This window comes from Lissotriton helveticus, chromosome 5_2 (genome assembly GCF_964261635.1).
Source record: "Lissotriton helveticus chromosome 5_2, aLisHel1.1, whole genome shotgun sequence".
Lineage (NCBI taxonomy): Eukaryota > Metazoa > Chordata > Amphibia > Caudata > Salamandridae > Lissotriton > Lissotriton helveticus.
In genome coordinates this window covers 13,781,348-13,793,631 of record NC_136066.1, presented here as the reverse complement: position 1 = coordinate 13,793,631, position 12,284 = coordinate 13,781,348, and the positions used below count along the sequence as shown (strand labels likewise).

Sequence of the window (12,284 nt, the reverse complement as noted above, 5' to 3'; positions counted from 1 at the left end):
GAGGAATCTAAGATGAAGCCCAGGTTACATGCGTGGTCTGTAGGTATGGGTGCTGTACCTAGGGCCGGTGGCCACCATGAGTCGTCCCAGGCAGATGGGGATGATCCTAAGATGAGGACTTCCGTTTTGTCCGAGTTTAGTTTTAAGCGGCTGTTCTTCATCCATTCGGCTACTTCTTTCATTCCTTCGTGTAGATTGGTTTTGGCGGTGTTAGGGTCTTTGGTGAAGGAGAGGATCAGCTGGGTGTCGTCTGCGTAGGAGATGATGTTGAGGTTGTGTTGTCGCGCGATGGATGCTAGGGGACTCATGTAAACGTTGAAGAGGGTGGGACTGAGTGATGATCCTTGTGGTACTCCGCAGATGACTTCGGTGGTCTCTGATTTGAATGGGGGGGAGGCGGACTCCCTGGGTTCTCCCGGCGAGGAACGAGATGATCCAGTCCAATGATTTTCCATGTATTCCGACGTTGCTGAGGCGTTGAATGAGAGTGCTGTGACAGACTGTGTCGAATGCGGCGGAGAGGTCAAGAAGGATGAGGGCAACTGTTTCTCCGTTGTCCAGTAGCGTTCGGATGTCGTCTGTAGCTGCGATGAGTGCGCTTTCGGTGCTGTGTTTGGCTCGGAAGCCGGACTGTGAGGTGCCGAGGGAATTGTTGGATTCAAGGAAGGCGGCGAGCTGACTGTTGACGGCTTTCTCAATGACTTTGGCAGGGAATGGGAGGAGTGAGATGGGGCGGTAGTTCTTAAGTTCAGAGGGGTCTGCTGTGGGTTTCTTCAGGAGGGCGCTGAGTTCGGCATGTTTCCAGCTTTCTGGGAAGGTAGCGGAGTTGAAGGAGCAGTTGATGACATCGCGGAGATGGGGTGCGATGATGGAGTCTGCTTTGTTGAAAATGTAGTGGGGACATGGGTCGGTTGGCGATCCTGAGTGGATGGAGTTCATCAGGCGGATGGTGTCTTCAGTAGTGATTGGGTTCCAGGCGCGAAGGTTGTGAGAGTTATGTTTTGGTTCGGGGTGGGTGGAGAGGACTGTTCCTCGGACTGGTTTTCAAAGCTGTTATGAATGTCGGCGATTTTGTTGTGGAAGAAAGAGGATAGGGAGTCGCAGAGGTCTTGGGAGGGTGTGATGTCGTTCGTGCCGGCGGTGGGGTTGGTAAATTCTTTGACGATATTGAATAGTTCCTTGCTGATGTGGGCGTTTTTGTCGAGTCGGTCCTTGAATGCTGATTTCTTGGTGGATCGGATCAATTGGTGGTGTTTGCGGGTGGCGGCCTTGAGGGTGGTCAGGTTGTTAGAGGTTGGGTTTTTTCTCCAGGTTTTCTCGAGAGTACGACAAAACTTCTTGGATTTCTTAAGGTCATCGTTGAACCAGGGGGCCTTTTTGCTACCTAGTTTGATTTGGTGTTTTTCCAAGGGTGCTAGTTCGTCAGCGCTGTGGGTGATCCATTGTATGAATTTGGAGGCAGCTTGGTTTGGATTCGATGATATGGCAGGAGGGTTTTGGTTAAGCGATGTGAAGAGTTGTTCGGCGATGATTTTGTTCCAGTTTCTTCGAGGAACAGGTTGTGGGGGGTTGAGGGTCAAGGTCTTTTTGTAGCTGAAGTGAACGCAGCTGTGGTCCGTCCAATGGAGAGTTGTGGTGTGGTCGAAGGAGATGTGCTTGTTGGCGGTGAAGATGAGGTCGAGCGTGTGTCCGGCCAGGTGGGTGGGGGTGTCAACAAGTTGTTTGAGTCCGAGGTTGGCCAGGTTGTCCAGAAGGGTGGTGGTATTGCTGTCGTTTTTCTTTTCCAGGTGGAAGTTGAGGTCTCCCAGTAGGATGTAGCTTTCGGAGTTGAGGGGATGTGGGCTGATAAAGTCAGTGATGTCTTCGCTGAATTGTGTACGGGGTCCTGGTGGTCTGTAGATGAGGGTGCCTCTGAGTGTGGTCCTGGGGTCGGTGTGGATCTGGAAGTGGAGGTGTTCGGCGGTAGCAAGGTTATCGTCGGAGCTGGTCGTGATTCGGATGGTGTTCTTATGGACGATGGCGATGCCTCCTCCTGTTTGGTTGGTGCGGTCTTTTCGGATGATCTTGTAAGCGTCCGGGATGGCTATGGAGATGTCGGGCGCTGATGAGGTGTTCATCCAGGTTTCTGTAAGGAAGGCGACGTCCGGAGAAGCCGTGTCGAGTAGGTCCCAAAGTTCAGTGGCGTGTCTGTGGACCGAGCGGGTGTTCAGCAGAATGCACTTCAGGTTGTTAGAGTCGGAACTGTGTTTGGAATTAGTGGATTTGGTGTAGGTCTTGATGCAGGCGAACTTGCAGGAGTGACAGGTGAAGGGTCCATGGGTGTGTCCTGGGGCAGCTTTGCAGCATTGTGGTGTGCGTCCGGGGTTAAGGGCAGAGAGGGTAGCGGCGTCGTACGTTGTGCGGGTAGAGTGGGGTTTGCGTGGACCAGGGGGACTGGCGTTCGGCGCGCATGGGGCGCGGCCGCTGCGCGTGGACGCTGCACGAAGGTCCATCTGTCATAAATGGAGAGTGGAGGGGGCGGAGCGAGGGAGGAGTAGCTGGGAGGCGGGGGGCGGGGTAGGATGGTCAGTTAGAGCTGGAGGGAGCGGGGTTGGGGCCGCGGGGGAGCAGTGGCGGCGTGGACGGGCTAAAGACACAACAACTATGCTGGGAGGTCGTGGGCACAAGACAAACAATCGCTGGCACAGTCAAGGGCACAGAATGTGGTCGCAGGCACAATCAGCTGGCACAATAGATGTCAATGCAGGCAACGATACCAGGCACTATGGCAGGGTACAATGCGGGTCGCTGGCACAGATGGCAGGGCAGGATGCAGGTCGCTGGCACAAATGGCTGGGGCGAGCTGCGAGAGGAGCGACCAGTTCTGACCGGAGTCAGGCTGGACACCTTGTACTATTGGTATTTTACGCTGCGTGTCAATGCATTCCCCAGGTGTCCCAGCAGTTCTTCGTATCTCTCCTGCAGCTCAGCAGCCCTTCAATGTCTATCCTGCTGTGCCGCTGATCACCTGGTCCCCATGTGTCTCAGCAGTCCTTCTGTATCTCTCCTGCAGCTCAGCAGCCCTTCCATGTCTCTCCTGGTTCTCTGCTGAGCTCCTGTTCCCCAGGTGTCTCAGTTCTTCTGTATCCCTCCTGCAGCTCAGCAGCAGTCTCTCCTAAATGTGCACTGACCTCTTGTCTCCCTTGCATCAGCTCAAGTCTCGCCTCTCCTTGCAGCTCAGCAGCGCCCGTGGCTGGTGCACCAGGTGGAACTGGACACCAAGTTCCTGCGCGAGATGAACGTCCTGGATTACAGCCTCCTGGTCGCGTTTCAGCCTCTTCACGCGGACGAGAGATCGCAGAGCTGGTCCTTTGCCAACCTCATCCTCCGGACAAAGCAGTGAGTACGCGCCCTTATTGCTGCAGGAAATGTATGGAGTAGTGATGGACAGGCATGGGGGGCTCCTGAGTGCCTCACAGTCACTCCCTCACTCACTCATCCTATCAGGGTGACAGATGGGTGATGAACTGACAGACCTGTGGGGCTCCTGTGTGCCTCAGAGTCACTCCCTCAATCACTCATCCTATCAAGGCACAGATGGGTGATGAATGGACAGCCCTGTGGGGCTCCTGTGTGCCTCACAGTCACTCTCCTTTCACTCATCCTATCAGGGTCACAGATGGATGATGAATGGATAGCCCTGCAGGTGTCTTGTGTCCCTCACAGTCACTCCCTCACTCATCCTATCGGGGTCATAGATAGGTGATGAATGGACAGCCCTGTTATGCTCCTGTGTGCCTCACAGTCCCTCCCTCACTCACTCATCCTATCGGGGTCACAGATGGATGATGAATGGACAGCCCTGTGGGGCTCCTGTGTGCCTCACAGTCACTCTCCTTTCACTCATCCTATCAGGGTCACAGATGTATGATGAATGGACAGCCCTGTGGGGCTCCTGTGTGCCTCACAGTCACTCACGCCCTCACTCATCCTATCGGGGTCACAGATGGATGATGAATGGACAGCCCTGTGGGGCTCCTGTGTGCCTCACAGTCACTCCCTCACTCACTCATCCTATCAGGGTCACAGATGGGTGATGAATGGACAGCCCATTGGGGATCCTGTGTGCCTCGCAGTCCCTCCCTCACTCACTCATCCTATCAGGGTCACAGATGGGTGATGAATGATCAGGCCTGTGGGGCTCCTGTGTGCCTCGCAGTCACTCCCTCACTCACTCATCCTATCACGGTCACAGATGGGTGATGAACTGACAGACCTGTGGGGCTCCTGTGTGCCTCGCAGTCACTCCCTCACTCACTCATCCTATCAAGGCACAGATGGGTGATGAATGGACAGCCCTGAGGTGCTCCTGTGTGCCTCACAGTCACTCTCCTTTCACTCATCCTATCAGGGTCACAGATGGGTGATGAATGGACAGCCCTGTGGGGCTCCTGTGTGCCTCGCAGTCACTCCCTCAATCACTCATCTTATCAGGGTCACAGATGGCTGATATCTGGACTGGGGGGAGTGGGGCTTCTGTGTGCCTCACAGTCAACCCCCTTATCAATCAATCAATCAATCATTGCATTTGTAATGTGCACTACTTAACCGTGCGGGTCTCAAGGCGCTGGGGGGTGGGGAATGGTGCTACTGCTCGAAAAGCCAGGTCTTGAGGCTTTAGTCATCCTTTCAGAGTCACAGATGGGTGATGAACTGACAGCCCTGTGGGGCTCCTGTGTGCCTCACAGTCACTCCCTCACTCACTCACTCATCCTATCGGGGTCCCAGATGGGTGATGAACTGACAGCCCTGTGGGGCTCCTGTGTGCCTCACACAAAAATAAAAAAACAGATTAGGATGAAGATCGTACAGGCATAGATTACAAATGTACAATATTGAGACCTTCCTGGAGGGACATGAAAAGGGTTGTATTAGTTCTGGAAGAGTCTTTGGAAAAGAAGAGATTTGAGATCGGCTTTGAAAGTCCGGATAGAGGTGGTGGTACGGAGAGGTGGAGGAAGTGAGTTCCAGATTTTTACCACATCGCCTGAGAAGGATTGAGCCATCGATCTTTCCCTTTTGAAGGAGGGGGGCTCAAGCAGAAAATGTTCTGCATTACGTGAAGGTCTAGAGCCTCCAGAGATTTTCAGTTTATTCGCCAGGTATCGAGGGGAGGAGGAGTGCAAGGCTTTGTGTGTGATACAGGCAAGCTTGTAGATTGATCTTGCCTCAATGGGGAGACATCGAAGAGAAGACAAAATGGGTGTGATGTGGTCACTTCTTTTGGTCCCAAAGACAAAACGAGCTGCTGAATGGAGAACGGATTCAAGAGGGGAAAGGTGGGATTTGGGGAGGCCAGCATGAAGAGAATTGCAATAGTCCAAACTAGAGAGAACCAGAGATTGGACCAAAGTTTTTAGGTCTTGCTCCAGAATGAAACGTTGAATCCCCCAGGGAAGGGGCAGTTGGTAACGTGCATTCTCTGCAATGGAATTGATGTGGGAGAGTAGATTGAGCCTTTTGTCAAGTATGACACCAAGGGACTTTGAGCTGTCGACAATGATAGGTTTATTGTTGAGTAAATTCAGCTGATCCATCCAAGATTGAACAGGAGGAGAGAGTGAGGTCGAGAGGAGTGTGTTATCTGGCACCAGCGTACAGATTCATTCACATCTCGATACTTGGGTACCCCTTCTCACTGCTGCCTTCACTGTTATCTGGCGCCAGCGGACGGTACCAGAGTCGTGGAAAAGTGCCATAATTATTCCTCTTCATAAGAAGGGCCCGCGGAAGGATCCGCAAATTATCGACCAATCTCCCTGCTCGATGCAGTAGGGAAGATTTATGCAAAACTTTTGCACACTCGTCTAGATAATTGGAGGTATTATAATGGGATCATCAACGTGTCGCAGGCAGGGTTTAGGAGAGGCCAAGGAACAACTGATCAAGCAATGGAGCTATTTAAGATTGGCCTGAAATATTCCAGCTTTCAAAAATCTAAATTATATTTGACGTTTATTGAATTGAAAATTGTTAGAAATGGGATCCCTGGCTGTCCAGGGCTTGCGCCAAAGTCAGTCAGAGATCACCATTCCCACGTCAGAGCAAGGGAGTTACACGCCAAGATAACCCCTGCTCACCCCCTTGGTAACGTAGCACGAGCAGTAAGGCTAAACTCGGAGGCAATGTGAGTTAAGTGTTTGCGCATGCACCCCCAGCAACAACACCCAAAGGCCCACCACAAAGGAAACTCCACACAAGGTTATATGTAAAAATAGCCTTTGTATTACACAAAAACACATTAGATAAAACACACACTTTACAATGTGCCAACAGGCACGGGCAGAATTTACAGGGGATATGTACAAGACAGGGCCACCTGGACCACTGTCAGGAATAAGCACTTTTAGAAATAACACTTTTAGACCATAGAACATATAATCGAGTGATCTCCTCAGTAGGCCTGAGAGGGCGGGGGCGACCCGCGCGCTACAAGCGTTTGGTTGGGGCGACCAAGGTGTGGGCTCAGAGGAGGAGGGGGCAGGGTGCGGGCGACCCAGCGAAGCGGACGCGGCTCAGAGGAGAGCTGCGCGGCTCGAGGCATGAAGGCGGCCCAGGCACAAGCTGCCGAGGTGCAGGATGCGGGCGGCCCAGGCGGAGCAGAGCACGGCTTCACAAGGAGTGGTGCGGCTCTTGGCGGGGGCGGCAAGGCACGAGCTGCAGGGGAGTGAGCGAAGTACACTTCAGGCGAGGCCCCAGCGGCCCAAGGAGATCAGACAAGTCCCTGCAATTTGTCAGGGAAGGCACAATAGAGTCCACTGGTCCTGGGACTCTGGTCAGGGGACGAGCTCAGTATCAAGCCCTTGGAGATAGTTAAACACCAAATAATCATGTAGCACACAACCAGTAATCATTCGTAAGAGGTAAGTACCACCTACGCAACCCTAACCACCTTAGGAGAATGTCACGCAGAGAACCAGGACCTCACTAGAAACACCTGTACTAGGAGAAAACAACCACCTAAGCATCACCATACATTTAGGGGTATAGGCATGGGAACAAAACACATAATGCATAAACATACATTCAGCGGTGTAAGAACAAGGCACATGATGCATCAAAAACACATTCAGACGTGCAGCAAAGAACAAGTTGCAGAAACCACATTAGCACAGAACTTACATCAAAGTCCAGGTTGCGCCACTGCGCCAAAACCTAAACGTAGCAGCTGCCCACTACTGGCTGGGCAGCTGAGGACAGGGACAGAACAGGGCCTAAACGCTGCGGCTGGCACTAACTGCGCAGCTGGGGAAGGTCCAGGTAGGGATGAAGGAGTGCGTCTCACTCCTAGTCCAAAGAACAAGTCCCTTGAAAGCAAAACCTAAACGGTGCAGCTGCCCACTACTTGCTGGGCAGCTGAGGACAAAACTGCAACGGGGGCTCTCGCTAGCCCCTCAGGACCAAGACTGTGCCAAACGGCTGGAGCCCTCTAGGCTCGGGAATAAACAGGTGCATTGGAGCCCTCTGGCTCCTACAATACAATAATGTCCAGTGTAAGGGGCAAAGGCTGGCCCCCAAATACTGTGAAGCACGCTGGCGCTTTAGACAACTGGACACCCCGAAGGGAGAGAACTTGCCCCGCAACGTTGGAGCCACTTAAATCAAAGGCTAGAGCCACACGGGGCTTCTATAACTACATGCCGCACCTGTGGGGGCACTCGGGATCGTTGGAGTCCCCCCTCTGGGGACTCGGAAATCAAAGGCCCCTAAGTCACGCTGGGGCCTCAGGGGCACTAACACAACATGCCCCCAAACTGTAGGAGCGGCCCCCTGCAAGGCGCGGCCGCTCGTGAGCACTCTCTTGGTCTCCGTGCCTTCTAGGCACTTCTAGGCCTACCGGAGCTTCCCCCCCAGCCCTTTGACACTCACCGGGCTAGTCTCTGGCGGGGGGGAGGCTCCTCCGGTCGGCGGTGCGAGCGGGGCTCTCTCCTCCACCTGGGAGCCCCGTACTGTAGCTCACCCGGCATCCTCACCCAGTCCCCCATCTCGGGACCGGGCCTTCGCTGGCTCGCGCTTGTCTTGGTTGGCGGCCCCGGGGCTCTCCACAGCTCACAGGAGCCCCGGGCCGCGGGGGGGACTTTCCTTCCTGTCTTGTCTCGGCGGTGGGCTGGACTTCTTTCGGCAACCCGGAAGTCCTGCCCACAGCCAGGCGTGATGCCGCCTGACTTCCTGTTTGAGGGCCGCCAATGACAGCGCGGCCCTTGGTAGGGAGGCGGGCACAGCGCCTCTTTACACGATCTCCGGGCCGGCGGCGGTGATTCCACTCGAGGGCACAAAATGAGGGGTGGGCACCCTTGATACATTAACAAATAATTACGGCAGTGTCCCTGGCGGGGTGGGCACTTGCCAGGGGTCAAATAAAGGGGCAGAAGACCGCTCCGAATGCGGCAAAATGCAGGGTGGGCACCTGCCTCCTTAAATCAAAACCAAAGGGGCAAATCAAGCGCTCCCAGGCGCTAGTGAACCAAATAAAGCGCTCTCAAGTGCTAGGGGCCAAATAAAGCGCTCCCAGGCGCTAGGGCACCAAACACCCAAAGTAGCAGAAAAAGTCCTGGGGCAAAGAAGGTGGAGCACAGCAGCTCCCAACAAGAAAAGTCCTCCAGCTCCCCCAGGAAGGCAGAGGGGCCCCACAGGGAGAGAGCTTTCCAAGCATCCAGGATATCCAGGGGCTGGGCAGGGCCCAGGGAGGCAAGCCTTCCCCTGGGCCCCAGCAGCAGCACGCCCCTGGTAGATTCCACTCAGAAACTAGAACATTTTGTAAGGAGACAGAGCCCCTTTTTATACATTGAATTCATTTGTATAAAGGTGCAGGGTGGGGGAAAAACCAGGCGCAGCTGGTTTGGGAGCACTCTTGATGTGCTCAGCCCCTCACTCTATTCACTGGCAGGGCTAGGGACATTAGACGCACCACAGGGGGCGGAGCCAGCATTGTGTGGGGAAAGCCCAGCCCTATTCAGGACCCAGGTGCACCCCTCCCTCACATCAGCATGCTAATCTCTCCATTCACCACTGGGGCAGACCCACACAAACTCCTGGAGCCAGGCTCCCCAGCCAGCTTCAGCCAGTCACGTGCCAGCACACTCACTGCACACACACGCCCATGTCTAGAAGTGGCACTTCTCCCATAGACACATACACGCCGCATACATCATTTCGCAGCATTCAATCACACGAGTCCGCACATACCAGACTCCAGCCTGCACACCCCACGCATCATGCGTTTTTTAAAGAATTACACTGTATTGCGATTAACAGCAATTTTAATAATATTGTGTGCTCGTATTTTTTAGCTTTTAGTTTACCCGCTCTATATTGCACATAGCACTTAACTGCCGACGGTAATCCCCCGGTGCTGCTGGCGTCTTGAGAGCCTGTTTCATCTGGCTCCCCGCAGTCCCAGTCTGGCGAGGTCCGTCCGTGCGAGCGGAGCCGCCATTGTTGCCTGGTAGCGGTCTAGTCTTTTCCCCAGGCCCTGGCCCAATCAGATAAAAACAGATGCTGACGCGAGCGCGCAGCATTAGAGATTGTGGAGTGTGAAGGACAGTTGCGGGAGCTTTCAGCTGCTTATTACTAGCGCGTTTTTAAAGGATTACACTGTATTGCGATTAACAGCAATTTTAATAATATTGTGTGCTCGTATTTTTTAGCTTTTAGTTTACCCGCTCTATATTGCACATAGCACTTAACTGCCCACGGTAATCCCCCCGGTGCTGCTGGCGTCTTGAGAGCCTGCTTCATCTGGCTCCCCGCAGTCCCAGTCTGGCGAGGTCCGTCCGTGTGAGCGGAGCCGCCATTGTTGCCTGGTAGCGGTCTAGTCTTTTCCCCAGGCCCTGGCCCAATCAGATAAAAACAGATGCAGACGCGAGCGAGCAGCGGACGCGTGCAGCAGGCGCGACGGTGGCGTGCCGGAGTCGTGCCTGAGTCCTGCCCGTCTGCGCCCGCCCGCGCTAGGGCCGCGCTCAGCGCCAGCCATGCTGCCGTTTCGGTAGTGGTTGGTAGGAACTCTGGTAATGCTGCCTGTAGGTCTATCCAGTATTCGTCGGCGGAACTCCGACGTATTGAATTAGAGAGTCAGACCAAGGGTGGGATTTGTTTGGCGGACTCTGCTCGCCCCCTGTCCGAGTTTTTGAAACAGGGTACAATTCCGTGCGGCTTACTAAATGTAAGATCATTGGGGAAGCACAAGATAGAGATTCAACTGGCACTTGAGTCCCATGACCTGGATATTCTGTTTATGACAGAGACCTGGACTCTTCCTGAATGTAAGATCGACCATGGCCTTGCATGCCCCCCTAACTACAAAATTCTGCATAAACCTAGAACGAGTGGTAGGGGTGGTGGGTTGGGTCTAATTTATAAGGACTCGCTCAAGCTTGCCTATTTAGATATTGATGAAGTGCTGGGTTTTGAGTGCCTGGGTTTCTCGATTACTAACTTGCAGGGTCAGACCATAACAGGCATTATTTGCTATAGACCGCCGGGGGCGCTCAACCAGCGACGGCAGCAGGCGTTGCTGGAGATGTTGACTAACATGAGCACTACCCATCGGAGATTATTGGTCCTTGGTGACTTTAATCTGTGGTACAATGGTAAACTGGACTCCGCTTTTTCTAACATCATTAACTCCTGTGAGGATTTGGGCCTGGTTCAATGGGTATCGGAGGCTACTCACACGGGTGGCCACACACTTGATCTTATTCTGTCAGAGGTAGAGCTTCTCTCTATGGGAGAGATTCTCCCTATGGACTGGGCTGATCATTTTTTGATCAAATTCTATATTAATGATGTCATTCAAGCTAATTGTGGTAGTAATCAGGTTGGTGGGTATGTTGGTAGAGATTGGAAAGCACTGCTGCGGAAGAAGGGCGCTAAGCAGTTGTTTCAGGGACAGGACTTCTCCCCGGAGGTGCATGTGGAGGGAAACTACTCAGCCCTCTGTGGAGAAATTATAGCCGTCCTGGATAGTTTAGCCCCTCTGAAAAAGCACTATAACAGGGGTAGACCATCAGCCCCGTGGTTTAATGACAACCTTAAGCAACTTAAGAGCGTGTGGAGGCACCACTATGAGGCCGGAGATAGAGCTTCTTGGAGAACGAAGCTGGCTATTTATAGGAAAGCGATTAAATCTGCGAAGGCAGATTTTTATTCGAACCGGATACTGAATGCCCCTAATAGTACAAGGAGCATTTTCAATATCCTCAATAACCTGACTAACCCTGACTGTGTTAAAAACATAATCCCTCCCACTCAGGCACTTTGGGATGATTTGGCGGTTTTTTTTCAGGAGAAAGTCAATAAAATTATTGAGGAATTAGAGAGTACCATAGGGTGTAAGGAAGAACGAAGGGTGCCTAATTTAGAAGTGGTTGACCAGGTAGCAGTCAACCCAACGAACATTGTAACCAGTGCCGAGAGAGGTAAGGACTTTCAGTTAGATGTTTTTCCATCGCTCGATATGAAAGAGTTCCGTAGCCTTGCAATGGCTATATCCTCGGGCTTCTTACTGGATCCATTACCTTGCAAAATATGGAAAGCATTCGAGGACGAGTTGTTCCCCTCTCTTCTTCGGATTTGTAACCAGTCCTTTAGTGAAGGACAGGTTCCTATACAATGGAAACAAGCTCTGGTAACGCCATTGCTGAAAAAGCCCTCCCTGGACCCTGAATGTGCCATGAACTATAGGCCTATCTCTCAGTTGCCCTTTCCAGTGAAAATTATGGAGCGACCTGTGAGTCGTATCCTCTCCAACTATTTGGAACATCATAAGTTGTTGGAGGATGTCCAATTCGGCTTTCGGCCTGCTCATGGCACATAAACGGCCCTAGCGACGGTAATGGATGATCTTCGGATGCGTGCAGACAAAGGGCAGGCGGCGGTACTTGTACTGCTTGACCTGTCTGCCGCATTCGATACGGTTAATAATCTCACCTTGCTAGATAGACTGCATGAACTGGGAGTCACGGGTTGTGCTTTGAAATGGCTTGGGTCGTTTTTGATGGGTAGTCAGCAAGCGGTATCTCTTCCTCCGTTTCAGTCGGCATTCTCCAATGTCTCGCATGGAGTGCCTCAAGGCCCGGCTATCAGCCCTATTCTCTTTAACGCTTACATGAAACCCTTGATCGCGGAAATTATACAATATAACATCAACATTGTTAACTATGCTGATGATACTCAGCTGATTCACTCCCTGGAAGGAGAGAATTCAACTTCGGTCGAGGAGTTTCATAGTTGCCTGCGTGATACGG

At 52.8% G+C, this 12,284-nt stretch overlaps 1 protein-coding gene across 1 annotated transcript in view; it reads left to right on the top strand.

Moving 5' to 3' along the window:
* PIP5KL1 (phosphatidylinositol-4-phosphate 5-kinase like 1) overlaps positions 1–12,284 on the top strand; it is a 200,364-nt gene that overhangs the window by 162,093 nt on the left and 25,987 nt on the right. The window contains exon 9 of the mRNA XM_078646581.1: positions 3,216–3,378. Coding sequence (XP_078502707.1) covers positions 3,216–3,378 — 163 coding nt within the window. The remainder of the gene's footprint in view (positions 1–3,215; positions 3,379–12,284) is intronic.